The 14,080-nt window shown below is 44.5% G+C and overlaps 1 protein-coding gene across 2 annotated transcripts in view; it reads right to left on the reverse strand.

The window, feature by feature from the left end:
• PLEKHM1 (pleckstrin homology and RUN domain containing M1) overlaps positions 1 to 14,080 on the reverse strand; it is a 46,619-nt gene that overhangs the window by 25,944 nt on the left and 6,595 nt on the right. The window contains exons 3-4 of one of the 2 annotated variants that reach the window (XM_006170022.3): positions 13,177 to 13,803; positions 3,665 to 4,067 (exon numbers count right to left, since the gene is read on the reverse strand). In XM_006170022.3, coding sequence (XP_006170084.1) covers positions 3,665 to 4,067; positions 13,177 to 13,803 — 1,030 coding nt within the window. The remainder of the gene's footprint in view (positions 1 to 3,664; positions 4,068 to 13,176; positions 13,804 to 14,080) is intronic. The other variant, XM_006170021.3, reaches the window with a different exon arrangement.

Raw genomic sequence — 14,080 nt, forward strand, 5'->3', positions numbered from 1 at the left:
AGGCATGGTGCTAATATTCTCATAAAGACAGAAAATGAACAAGTAGCAAATGCAAAGATGATATAATTGCACATAGTGAGGCGTGTCATAAGCAAATAAGGCAGCTAAATGGGAGAGAGAGGCCCCCAGGATGGTGCCTTTTGGACAGGAGGTCAGGGAAGGCTGAGACAACAATGAGGAACAGGAGTGATTAGGAAAGTGGTCCAGGCAGAGGGAACAGCAAACCTAAACAGCAGAGGCTAGAAGGAACTTGCTTTGTCTACGGAGCTGCCGAAAGGTCTCCCAAGGAGATGAGGTTTCCGTCAGGGTATCAACAAACTGGATTGGCTCATTCTAGAACAGTGCTGTCCAGTAGAAATACAGCATGAGCCATAAACATAATTTTGAAGGTTTGAGTAACCACACTGAAAAAAGAAAAAAGAGGGAGGTGGCATGGTGGTTAAGGTGCTGGACTCCTACATGGTCAATTATGGTTCAAGTCCTGGACCTGGTGGCTTGAAACACACCAGGTACGTGTACATATGTGCCCAAAATCCTGAGAGGAGAATGGAGAAGTGATATGGCGTGGCCATCCCCCTGGAGAGTGATTTCTCACTTTCCCCCTCACTGTCTCTCTCCAGCTACCACAAGTGCCCCCCCCCCCTCCCAAAAGTGCCCTATCAAAAAAAAAAAAAAAAAAGACCAGCAGATGGTGTAATGGTTACAGCTGGACTCCCACATAGTGGACAGTGGGACTGGTTCAGGTCTCAGACTGGCAGCTTAAAACTCACGCCAGGAGTTTGTACATGTGCCCATTATCCTAGGAGGAAAATGGAGAAGGGATTGTGGCGTGACCATCTCCCCGGGTGGGTGATTTCTCACTTTTTGTCTTTCTCTCTGACAAGCATGTAAGCCCTATAGCAAAAATCTATCAAAAAAAAAAAAAAAAAGAAAAAGAAAAAGAAAAATAGGTGATGGGTGATGGCATAATGGTTACATCACCAGACTCCCAAAAAGATAACCATGGTTCGTGTGGCTTAAACCTCGTGCTGGGTGCATGTGCGTGTGTGCCCAAGATCTCAAGAGAATGGAGGAGAAGAGATTACAGTGTGGCCATCCTCCCTGGGGGGTGATTTCTTGCTTTCTGTTTCTCTGGTGAGCGCACATGCCCTATGGCAAAAATCTCCCTTAAAAAAAATAAAGACAGGTGAAATTAATTTTGATAATGTATCTTACTTAACTCAATATATCAAAAATACTTTCACTTTAACATGTAATCAATAAAAGAAATAAGAGATTTTGCTGGGGTTTTTTATACCCTGTTAAAACCCAGTGCTTATTTTACGAGCACATCTCAGTTTGGCCTGGTCACATTTTAAGTGTTCAGCAGCCACATGTGCCTACCATGTTGGACAGTGCAGTGGACAGTGCAGCATGGCCACTCCTCTGGGGCTGATTTCTCACCTTCTGTCCCTCTCACTGTCTCTCTGGCAAGCGCATGCGCCCTATGGCAAAAACAAAACAAACAAACAAAAAAAATCCAGAAACAACAAAAAGCCCCTGGTTGATGTGCCTGGCATTTTACACTAATGTGAATTTAATAATGCCAAGTACGAAGGAGGAAACCAAGGCCCAGAGAGATGAAATGGTTTGCCCAGGGCCTTCTGCTGGTCAGTGGTAGCGGTCAGGAGCTCAGAGTGCAGGCAGATGAGAACCACCCTCTTCCCAGGGCCAGTGTGAGGATGACAGGAAGCCAGTCATGGTGGAAGCGATCAGCAGCACAGTGCATGGCTGATAATCCACCACACACACAACAGCCCTCAGCTCCATCATTACAGTGCTATTAACGCTGTCACCATGCAGGAGGAGGGAGGCTGGTGTGGAGAAGGCAGAGACCACCAGCGGGTGAACGTGTATCAGCTCTGAGTCATTTCCCCAAGACCTCCCCCAGACAACGTGCACCACTCACCGGGCTGGTGGGTGAGGAAATCGCAAGCTTCAGCCCACCTCTGGCATCCTCTGGGGCATTCTGCTGGTCTCTCCCTTGGCCGTCTGCTCTGGGCATCTCTTTCACAGTGGTAGGTTGCTGGCCTGAAGCACTCCCTGCAGGGACAGCTTGGATAGTGCCCAGATGCTGCAAGTCCACAGTGCCAGGTGCCTGGGAAAGTGGCACCTGCTTGTGGCCACCATCTGTAGCCACAGGGGATGCCTGGGCAGGAAGGGGCTCTGTAGGCGCTTCGAAGTGCAGGCATGTGCTGGTGTCGGGACCTTGGAGAAACGGCGAGGCCTGGAGTGTGGAAATCTCTGTCTTTCGGCTTAGTCCGTTGGTTGGCACAGAGTTTACTTGGGCTTTGCTGAATTCTGACAACACCCTAAAAGTTTGTAAGCAGAGAAACCTGTGTGACAGGTTGTTAGCTACAATGCCCAAGGCTAAGGGGCAGTGCTAAGAATGGAAGGCTGCTATTTTATGATTTAAAACAAACACATACACACAACCCTCTCACTTATCCACTGCACTTCCTGCCTCCCTCACACAGCCCTTTTCTCTCACTCCTGTAACATTCTTTCTGGCCAGGCCTTAGGTAGAATGGTTGGAGAGGTAAGCTGTGGGGCTCAGGATCTCCTACCAAAGACTCAAAAGTAGAGAAAGAGAACTTGACGCGAATGGGAACTGACTGCCGTTCTAAAAGGGCTAGTGTGCACTTCGAGTTTGCTCAGCCAACACATGGCTGTGAAGGCAATCATTTCCCCAACACTGCCTGCAGGAGAGCCTCCATGAACAGTCTCAGAGAGAGGCTCCCAACGGCACAAACAGTGGAGGCACCAAGACTCTGCTCCCTGGGGCAGGGAATAGGTGAAGCAAAAGCTAACCTGGTTTCCTAAGTGATGACACTTTGTCCCTGGGACAGTGACTGGGGCAGCAGGGCTGAGGTGAGGTGCCAAGGTTGGTCCCCAAAGTTGGTCTCCAACTGAGTATGGAGTCAGCGAAGAATATACATGGGGTGTGCACACCTATTTGCTCAGTCTCAGTGGGACTGGCATTCCCTACCCACTTAGTGATGCCTCCTAGGGCCACAGAAAGCCAACATCTTTCTTTTTCTCTTTCTCTCTCTCTTTTTCTCTCTTTCTTTCTTTTTTTTCCAGAGAGATTTTTCCACTCCTCTGGGGCTGATTTCTCACCTTCTGTCCCTCTCACTGTCTCTCTGGCAAGCGCATGCGCCCTATGGCAAAAACAAAACAAACAAACAAAAAAAATCCAGAAACAACAAAAAGCCCCTGGTTGATGTGCCTGGCATTTTACACTAATGTGAATTTAATAATGCCAAGTACGAAGGAGGAAACCAAGGCCCAGAGAGATGAAATGGTTTGCCCAGGGCCTTCTGCTGGTCAGTGGTAGCGGTCAGGAGCTCAGAGTGCAGGCAGATGAGAACCACCCTCTTCCCAGGGCCAGTGTGAGGATGACAGGAAGCCAGTCATGGTGGAAGCGATCAGCAGCACAGTGCATGGCTGATAATCCACCACACACACAACAGCCCTCAGCTCCATCATTACAGTGCTATTAACGCTGTCACCATGCAGGAGGAGGGAGGCTGATGTGGAGAAGGCAGAGACCACCAGCGGGTGAACGTGTATCAGCTCTGAGTCATTTCCCCAAGACCTCCCCCAGACAACGTGCACCACTCACCGGGCTGGTGGGTGAGGAAATCGCAAGCTTCAGCCCACCTCTGGCATCCTCTGGGGCATTCTGCTGGTCTCTCCCTTGGCCGTCTGCTCTGGGCATCTCTTTCACAGTGGTAGGTTGCTGGCCTGAAGCACTCCCTGCAGGGACAGCTTGGATAGTGCCCAGATGCTGCAAGTCCACAGTGCCAGGTGCCTGGGAAAGTGGCACCTGCTTGTGGCCACCATCTGTAGCCACAGGGGATGCCTGGGCAGGAAGGGGCTCTGTAGGCGCTTCGAAGTGCAGGCATGTGCTGGTGTCGGGACCTTGGAGAAACGGCGAGGCCTGGAGTGTGGAAATCTCTGTCTTTCGGCTTAGTCCGTTGGTTGGCACAGAGTTTACTTGGGCTTTGCTGAATTCTGACAACACCCTAAAAGTTTGTAAGCAGAGAAACCTGTGTGACAGGTTGTTAGCTACAATGCCCAAGGCTAAGGGGCAGTGCTAAGAATGGAAGGCTGCTATTTTATGATTTAAAACAAACACATACACACAACCCTCTCACTTATCCACTGCACTTCCTGCCTCCCTCACACAGCCCTTTTCTCTCACTCCTGTAACATTCTTTCTGGCCAGGCCTTAGGTAGAATGGTTGGAGAGGTAAGCTGTGGGGCTCAGGATCTCCTACCAAAGACTCAAAAGTAGAGAAAGAGAACTTGACGCGAATGGGAACTGACTGCCGTTCTAAAAGGGCTAGTGTGCACTTCGAGTTTGCTCAGCCAACACATGGCTGTGAAGGCAATCATTTCCCCAACACTGCCTGCAGGAGAGCCTCCATGAACAGTCTCAGAGAGAGGCTCCCAACGGCACAAACAGTGGAGGCACCAAGACTCTGCTCCCTGGGGCAGGGAATAGGTGAAGCAAAAGCTAACCTGGTTTCCTAAGTGATGACACTTTGTCCCTGGGACAGTGACTGGGGCAGCAGGGCTGAGGTGAGGTGCCAAGGTTGGTCCCCAAAGTTGGTCTCCAACTGAGTATGGAGTCAGCGAAGAATATACATGGGGTGTGCACACCTATTTGCTCAGTCTCAGTGGGACTGGCATTCCCTACCCACTTAGTGATGCCTCCTAGGGCCACAGAAAGCCAACATCTTTCTTTTTCTCTTTCTCTCTCTCTTTTTCTCTCTTTCTTTCTTTTTTTTCCAGAGAGATTTTTGCTGTAGGGTTCATATGTTCACCAGAGAGACAGAAAGTGAGAAATCACTCCCCCAGGTGTGTGTGGGGGGGTAGTTTAGCCATGTCACAATCCCTTCTTCTTCATTCTCCTCAGGATTTTGGATATTCACGTACATACACCCGGTATTAGTTTTAAGCCGCCAGGTTCAGGACTCAAACCATGGTCAACTACATAGTAGTCCAGTGACATAACAATTTTGCCATCTGCTGGTCCTGAAAGTCAACATTTCTTCCTTTTGTACACACACTGCATAGAAACATACTTCTGGGCTTCTGGAATGTGCACTGGCTAGTGACTGCTCCTCCCTCTTCTAAGGCTTCTGGAAGTCAAATTCCATTTGTAAAGTAAACTCATTTGCTGACTCTGGATATGTCATGGAGAAATGCAGGTTTGGATGGCAACAAAGCTGTTTGGATCCCAAAACACTGCATAGATCTGCCCTAATGGCTTAGACTATCTCCAGAAGACACGTTAAGCTCCCCTTGATCTGGGTTTTTGGAAACGAGGACTTTAGAACTCGAGCTGCTCACTTGATTGTCTTCCCGATGAGTTCTACTCTTACGTAGACCACCACAACGCTAAACAACATGTCGAGGCAGTATAGTCGAGACCTGCTGACCACTCCACACATTTCTGAGTCACTGATTTTAACATGGACACCAAGCCATTTCAATGGGGAAAATAATAGTGTTTTCAACAAATGCTGCTGGGAATAAAGGGCAATTACATGCCAAATAATAAAGCTGGACCACTACCTTATACCATATGTACACAATTAATTCAAAATAGATTGACAACCTACCTGTAAGAACTTAAAACTAGGGGCCGGCAGATGGCGTGGCAGTTAAGGGCACTGGACTCTCACAAGGCCAACTGTGGTTTGAGTCCTGGACCTGGCAGCTCACTTTCTTTCTCTCTCTGTCTCTCTTTAGTCGAATTAAAATAAATAAATAACATTAAATAATTCTTAAAAAAAAACAAAACCTAAAACCATAAAACTCTTAGAAAGAAATACATGTATAAATTTCATGTCTTTGGATTAGACAATGGTTTCTTAGAGATAATATACAAACTATAAACAATAAATAAAAATAAGTAAATAGGGCTTCATCAAAATTAAAAACTTTTGGGGAGGCCAGCAGGTGGCATGGTAGTTAAAGGTGTTGGACTCCCACATGGCCAACTGTGGTTTGAGTCCCGGACCTGGTGGCTTTCTTGCTTTCCCTCTCTTGCTCTGTCACTCTCTCTCTGGTCAAATTTTAATAATAATAATAAAAAATAAAGGTAAATAAAATTCTAAAAAAAAATAACCTAAAAACTTTGGGATTGGCTAATGGCATAGTAGTTACGTTGGTGGACTCCCATTTAGTCAACCATGGTTTGAGTCCCTGCCATGGTGGCTTAAAATTCATGCTGGGTATGTGTGTGTGTGTGCCCAAAATCCTGAGAGGAGAATGGAGGAGAAGGGACTGTGGTTTGGCCATCCCCCCGAGGGGTGATTTCTCGCTTTCTGCCTCTCTTCCTCTCTAGCTAATGCACACATTCTATAGCAAAAATCTCTCTAAATTAAAAAAAAAAATTAAAAAATTTAAAACATTTGTGCTTCAAAGGATATTACCAGTAAAGTGACAAGAGAACTCAAAGAATGGGGGGAAATATTCATAAATCATATTTCAGGGCCTAGTATCCAGGATATATGAAGAATTCTTATAGTTTAATAAGAAAAAGAGAACCACATTTCAAAATGGGCAAAGGATATGATAGACATTCTGCCAAAGAAGATACTAATAGCCAATAAGATGTAAGCCAAAACCACAATGAAATATTACTTTATACCCACTAGGATGGCTATGCTCAACAAGACAGAGAATAACAAGTGTTGGCAAAGATGAGAAATTAACACTCATACACATTAGTTGCAGAAATGTCAAATGGCGAAGCTGCTGTGGAAGAGTTTGGCAGTTCCTCAAGAATTAAAAAAAGAGTTACATATGGCCCAGCAGTTTTAGCCCTGGGTGTATACCTAAGAGAATTACAAGTATAGGTCCTATTCAGGCACCCAATCTCATCTAGTCTGGGAAAACATATGTACACCCAAAATCTTGTCCATGAATGTTCATAGTCACATTACTTATAATACCCAAATAGTGAGAAAAAATGTCTACTATCTGATGAGTGGATAAACAAATTGTGGTATATTCGCACAATGAAATTCAATCAACCAAGATATAAGCTATAATATGATGGACCTTAAAAACCTAAGTAGAAGAAGCCAGTCACAAAAGCCACATGGTATATGATTCCATTTGTATGAAAAGCTCAGGATAGGCAAATCCATAACTCTCTACTAAGCATTTTATCTAGAGTTAATGGTAGGGGGTTTCCTTATAGGGCAATGAAAATGTTCTTGAATTAGATAGTAGTGATGCACAAATTTGTGAATATACCAGATATCATTGAATTATATACTTGAAAATGACAAATTTTGTAGTATGTGACTCCTCTCTCAATTTTATTTATTTACTTTTTTAGAGAATTATTTATTTCATTTATTATTATTATTTATTTCTCAATCTGGCCAGAGGGAGACAGAGAGGGAGAGAAAGGGAAAGTGAGAAAGCAAGGTGCCAGAACCAGGACCCGAACCGAAGTTAGTCATGGAGTCCAGCCCCCTATCTCGATTTATAACATAGGTGACTAATCAAAGAAAGGTGAAAAGCTGTTTGTGGAATAGTCATGAGGGCAGGCAGGCAAGTACTGGTTCTTTCTCTGAGGTTTCACCAATGAAAATCCAACAGAGCAACTCACAGGGACTCGGCAATGCTGAGTTCTGGGAATGAAAGCATGGTTTCCACAGGCAGAAAAAGAAAAAACTTTGCTAACCAATTATGTGTGTTCAAACCACTGTGACAGAATGGGACCACCATCCAAAATAAACTAGGGAGGTAGGTTTTTTTTTTTCTTTTGAGAGGTTTTTGCCATAGGGCGTGTGCGCTTGCCAGACAGACAGAGAGACAGAAAGCGAGAAATCACACCCCCCCCCCAGGGGGGATGGCCACGCCGCAATCCCTTCTCCTCCATTCTCTTCTTGGGATCTTGGGCACGCATACACACGCGCCTGGCGTGGGTTTTAAGCCACCGGGTCCGGGATGCGTACCGCAGTCAACTACATGGGAGTCCAGCGACATAACCATTATGCTAACTGCTGGTCCCGGGAGGTAGGTTTTTGATACATGTCTCCTATGAGGTCCCAGTTCCCCGTGGGCATCTGGGAGGTGGTGTGTAAGTGATTGAGAGCAGTGGCCCCGAAGTCCACTTGGCCTCTGGAGGCACACCACTGTGTGCCCCGCAACAGGTTCTTAAAGTTTATAGACTTCAATTCCCTCATCTGTAAAACATGTGATAAAGATGAAATGAGATAATAACATGTGATAAAGATTAAATGAGATAATATAAGCAAAATGCTTAGTAGAGAGTCCAACACAAAATAAACACAGTCACGGGTTGCTTAACGACAGGGATATGGTTGAGAAATGCATTGTTATGCAATTTCGCCCCTGTATGAACATGATGGAAAGTATAAGGGTCATTGACAAGTTTATGAAAAATGCCTGTTATGAAAAAACTATGCATGAATTTAAAATATTTTTGCACCAAAATTAATTTGTATTTTATTTATTTTGCTAGAGGGCATGTGTGTTGGTCAGAGAGAAATGGGGGGAGGGTTTATGTTCTGAGCATTTTAGCTATCTTTATTCATTTAACCCTACCAGCATTCCCTTGAGTTCTTATTCTTGTTTTATAGATGGGGACATCCAAATTTTAAAAAGTAGAGTAACATGTCCCAGGTTGCAAAGCTGTTAAATGGAAGACTCAGGCCATTTGGTTCCTAACCATTAGACTGCACCTATGCCCCCATCCTCAGGGATTACTACAATACAGACCCAATGAATGGGAAAGAAGCTCCTCAGGACCATCAGTTCTCTATTTTTAAGGCAAATCACAATTAGGTTTTTGCAAAACAGAATCCCTTAAATTACACTGATACATTTTATTTTGAACATTAAGTATTTTGCACTTTTCTTTATGTTTAATTTGTAGATATTTAAATTTTATACTTGTAACGATAAGCACAAGGTATTTATGCTTAATTTTAAGTTATAAATATATATTTAAGCAGTAAAATAACAACTTATATACACTCTAAGAAATGCTGGTATCTGTGGATGCTCAGAGTCTAACTTCAAGGCCCCAAGAACGATGGTGCCGGACACGTATTTGCGCATCTGCATGTTAGAAGTTGGCCAGTTCCTCACATCATTGCCCAGTGTTTGCCTATCTGGCCTAACCCTTGTCCCTTAAGTTCCCTCATGAATTTAAAATATTTTTGCAGCAAAATTAATTTGTATTTTATTTATTTTGCTAGAGGGCATGTGTGTTGGTCAGAGAGAAATGGGGGGAGGGTTTATGTTCTGAGCATTTTAGCTATCTTTATTCATTTAACCCTACCAGCATTCCCTTGAGTTCTTATTCTTGTTTTATAGATGGGGACATCCAAATTTTAAAAAGTAGAGTAACATGTCCCAGGTTGCAAAGCTGTTAAATGGAAGACTCAGGCCATTTGGTTCCTAACCATTAGACTGCACCTATGCCCCCATCCTCAGGGATTACTACAATACAGACCCAATGAATGGGAAAGAAGCTCCTCAGGACCATCAGTTCTCTATTTTTAAGGCAAATCACAATTAGGTTTTTGCAAAACAGAATCCCTTAAATTACACTGATACATTTTATTTTGAACATTAAGTATTTTGCACTTTTCTTTATGTTTAATTTGTAGATATTTAAATTTTATACTTGTAACGATAAGCACAAGGTATTTATGCTTAATTTTAAGTTATAAATATATATTTAAGCAGTAAAATAACAACTTATATACACTCTAAGAAATGCTGGTATCTGTGGATGCTCAGAGTCTAACTTCAAGGCCCCAAGAACGATGGTGCCGGACACGTATTTGCGCATCTGCATGTTAGAAGTTGGCCAGTTCCTCACATCATTGCCCAGTGTTTGCCTATCTGGCCTAACCCTTGTCCCTTAAGTTCCCTCATAAAACCCAACAATGCTTCCCACGGAGGCTAGATGGTTACTGATTCAAAGACCTTCAGCTGGAATTTTCCACTCACAAGACTCATGAGAGATAAAGGCAAGGCATATGACAAAGAGAGGGCTGGCTGGTCTGTGGAGGAGGCCGAGGTGCACGAAGGGCTAAGAGAGGTGAGAGGCTGCCCTGCCCCGAGTCCACCCATCTCCGAGGGCAGGGGCTGTGTTTCTACGCGAATTCCTCTGTTAGACATCTGAAAGCTCCACAGTGTATGCAGTGCTCAGAAGCTGTTTCTGGGACCTGCCAGACAGTCTCATGTGTGCAACTCACTAAGAGTGTCTGGTTTTATTCTTAACAGCTCCGTGAGAGAATCTTCATTTTGAAGATAAGAAACAGAGATTTGGAAAGAGTTAGGAATTTGCCTGATTATTACTGAATTATTACATATTTGTGGTGGAACAGGATCAGAGATCAGGTCTGCTCCAAGCCCAGCTTGTAACAGCACTCAGTCTTGGAGCTAATTTCCAACACCACTCAGTCTTGGAGCTAATTCCCATGCCAGGTGGGAACTCGGAAGGACCTGAGCCGAAGCAGTGGCATTAGGAGGAGAAAAGAAGGTCCTAACCACAGGCTAGCGGAACGTGAGTCTAGCTGAAGGCAGCTCTTAATAATATCAGATGAGCAAATATTCCAATGTTTGATACCTTCTGTTGCCAAGACCGAGAAGACAGATTTCTCGATGGAATGTAAATACATTCCTGACTGACTGTAAACAGGCAGTATCTGTGAAAATGACAGATTACTTTATTCTTTGGCTTAGTTATCTTGCTTCTGGGACTTTACTGAACAGAGATACTCCTATAGAACAAAAAGATCACATACACAAGGTTATTTATGGAAACTCTGAACTTCAATGTGCATATAATAGACGGCTGATAAAGTAAACTAAGGTACATCCATATAAAGGAACAATATCCAATAGAGCTTTTCCCATTCCGGACTGCATCGGCTCCGCTGTTGGTCTCTTGAGACCTGAAAGTTGACAACTTCTTTGCATCTGGGAGGCTGCTCCCGGCTACTCTGCAGCCGTCACCATGCCACAAAACAAATATATTGAATTACATTGTAAATGCTGTGGATGCTGTCTGGATTACCATGAGACAAAAAGAAGGAAAGTTGGGAGGCTCATGAACTTCAAAGAAGGCAGAAAAGATGATTGGTCTGAAGGCTAAGCTCTACTATACACAGCACCATGCTGGGAGAAAATACAAATGAAAAAGACTATCTATATCGGGCGCGTGTGCGTGCGTGCCCAAGATCCCGAGAGGAGAATGGAGGAGAAGGGATTGCGGCGTGGCCATCCCCCCTGGGGAGGGTGTGATTTCTCACTTTCTGTCTCTATGTCTCTCTCTGTCTGTCTGGCGAGCGCACGCGCCCTACAGTGAAAATCTCTCCAAAAAAAAAAAAAAAGACTATCTATATATGCATGAAAAGAGGAACACCAAACAAAAGAATGATGAGAAGACTCCAGAAGGAGCAGTACCTGCCTATCTGTTGGACAGAGAAGGACAGTCCTAATCTAAAGTACTTTCTGATATGATTAAACAAAAACGGAAAGAGAAAGCGGGAAAATGGGAAGTCCCTCTACCCAAAGTTCAAGCCCAGGGAGAAACAAAAGTATTAAAGGTTATTCGAACAGCAAAGAGAAAGAAGAAGGCATGGAAGAGGATGGTTACAAAAGTCTGCTTTGTTGGCAATGGTTTTACCAGAAAACCACCTAAATATGAAAGATTCATTAGGCCAATGGGTTTACGTTTCAAAAAGGTCCACATAACACATTCTGAACTGAAAGTCACCTTTTTGCCTGCCAATACTTGGTGTAAAGAAGAATCCTTCATCCCCACTATATACAACTTTGGGTGTTATCACCAAAGGTACCGTTATTGAGGTGAACGTGAGCGAGTTGGGCCTTGTGACACAAGGAGGCAAGGTTATTTGGGGGACATATGCCCAAGTTACTAACAATCGTGAAAATGATGGATGCATAAATGCTGTCTTACTGGTTTGATAGCAGTTGCATACAAGTAACTCCTTGTAATTTTTGAAAATGATACACCAATCTGGAAAGTCATCATGACTGATGTTCCTGAATATAGCTGGTCTTACATGTCTACAGTCATCAGAAGATTATTTATTAAATTGTACAAAACATTAAAGTGGCCTGGTTTTAAAAAAAATGCAATTAAGAAAAGGAATAAAGAAGCTGTGATATAAAAAGATCTTTAAAACAAGGTACAGAACAGTGCACATACACTACTTTTGTGGAAAAGAGAGAGAATAATAGGAGAAAAATGTTAAAATCTATATATCCATACTTATTATAGGTACCTTTAGAAACTCTGAAAAAATATGGAAGAAATTATGTCACAGGGATGAGAGGGACAACCAGAGTGGATGGGAAATAGGGATGGGAAAGACTTTTCCTTGTAAATGTTTCAAATGATCTTTAACCATAAAAAGAGATTGTCTATGGGGCTGGCAGGTTAAGGGTGCTGGACTCCCACGTGACCAACTGCAGTTTGAGTCCCAGACCTGACGGCTTTCTTTCTCTGTCTCTCACTCTGCCCATCTTGGTCAAATAAAAAAATAAATAAAGTTAAATAAAAGAATTTTCAAAAAATATAGACGATCTATTCAAAAATTAATTTTTACAAAGGTTATGTGAAGAAGACCCTGCCCCAGCTGCCCCTCCAGTCAAGTTAGTCTGCTCACATACAAGCTTGTCCTGTGTATCTACCACCTTCTCCATGCTTCATTCAGCTGTTGCATCCCTCACAAGGCCTCTTGCGAGGTTGCACACTTTCGGGGTATGCTTTCTTATATATGCTGGAAGTTGTTATTATGCTCTGAACTATTAGTTCCCTTCCTTATGGATGGAGAGGATAACAATTTACACTGAGCCTCAGGAGACTCACGAAAGGTCAACCAGTGCTGATCCTTTCTGAATTCATTCTCCCCACTATGCCCATGTAGCCTCCATTGTAGTCCCAGCAATGCCAGTCCCTCAAGACAATGACTCTCCTGACTTCATGCCCTAATAGAGTTCAGTGGCAAACAATCACATGACCTAGGGAGGAAGGGAGGAAGAGAAGGGTGGGAGAGAAGAGAGAAAGAAGGGAGAAGGGGTGGGCGGAGCACTTACTCTTGCAGAGATCGGTCTGATTCATCAGCATTGGCGATGCCCAGATCTGAGTCGTAGGACATGGGCTCCTCAGGGTGGTCTGGACTCTTGGAGCCATTCTCTTGGAGCAGGCAGCTGTCAGAGTTCAGGCTGCAGGACAGCTGAGATGAACTGGCTGTGTCCAGGCTGAGGGTGGAAGCAGTGAGCTTCCTGTTCCGCCGGATCTTGTGGCCTGAGTGTTGGACTTCGATGTCCTCTGAACCTGAGGAGTGGGATATTGAATCCAGAGACTCCTTCCGCTGTAGCTCTGCACCAAGCGTAGCAAGGGGGTCGAGTTCTGAGAGCGGGCAAAGTCCAGAGAGGGCCAGAGGGGTGAGCGTCCATTCATTTAAGATGGCAGACTTGTAGGAGAGTTCAAAGGACAAAGACGTCAGCCCTTGCAGGAAGCTAAGGAGGAACTCGCCCTCCTCGGCATCTCGGAGCAGGGCTGTGGGCTGATAGTACTCGCACAGTCGGGCCTGCTCCTGCAGGAGCAGCTTCAGGTAGCACTCCATCAGGCCATCATTGAGGGCCAGTCGAAGCCATGCCCGGCAGCGGCCCACATCCGTGTTGACAAAGGTCAGGTGTTCCAATTCCGAGATGACGTGTCTGGGAAGGGCAGAAGAGACATACTTCAAGAAACCACTACAGGGACCAGCAGATTGCGTAATGTTTACATTGCTGGACCCCCATGTGGTTGACTGCAGTTCAAGTCCTGGACCCAACAGCTTAAAATGCATGCTGGGCACATGTGTGTGCATACCCAAAATACTGAGAGGAGAAACAGAGAAGGGGTTGCAGTGTAGTCATACCCTCTGGGGATGACTTCTTACTTTCTCTCTCTCTGTCTCTCCAGCAAGCACACATGCCCTATAGCAGAAATCTC

The sequence above is a fragment of the Tupaia chinensis genome, unplaced genomic scaffold, assembly GCF_000334495.1.
Source record: "Tupaia chinensis unplaced genomic scaffold, TupChi_1.0 Scaffold148004_1, whole genome shotgun sequence".
NCBI lineage: Eukaryota > Metazoa > Chordata > Mammalia > Scandentia > Tupaiidae > Tupaia > Tupaia belangeri.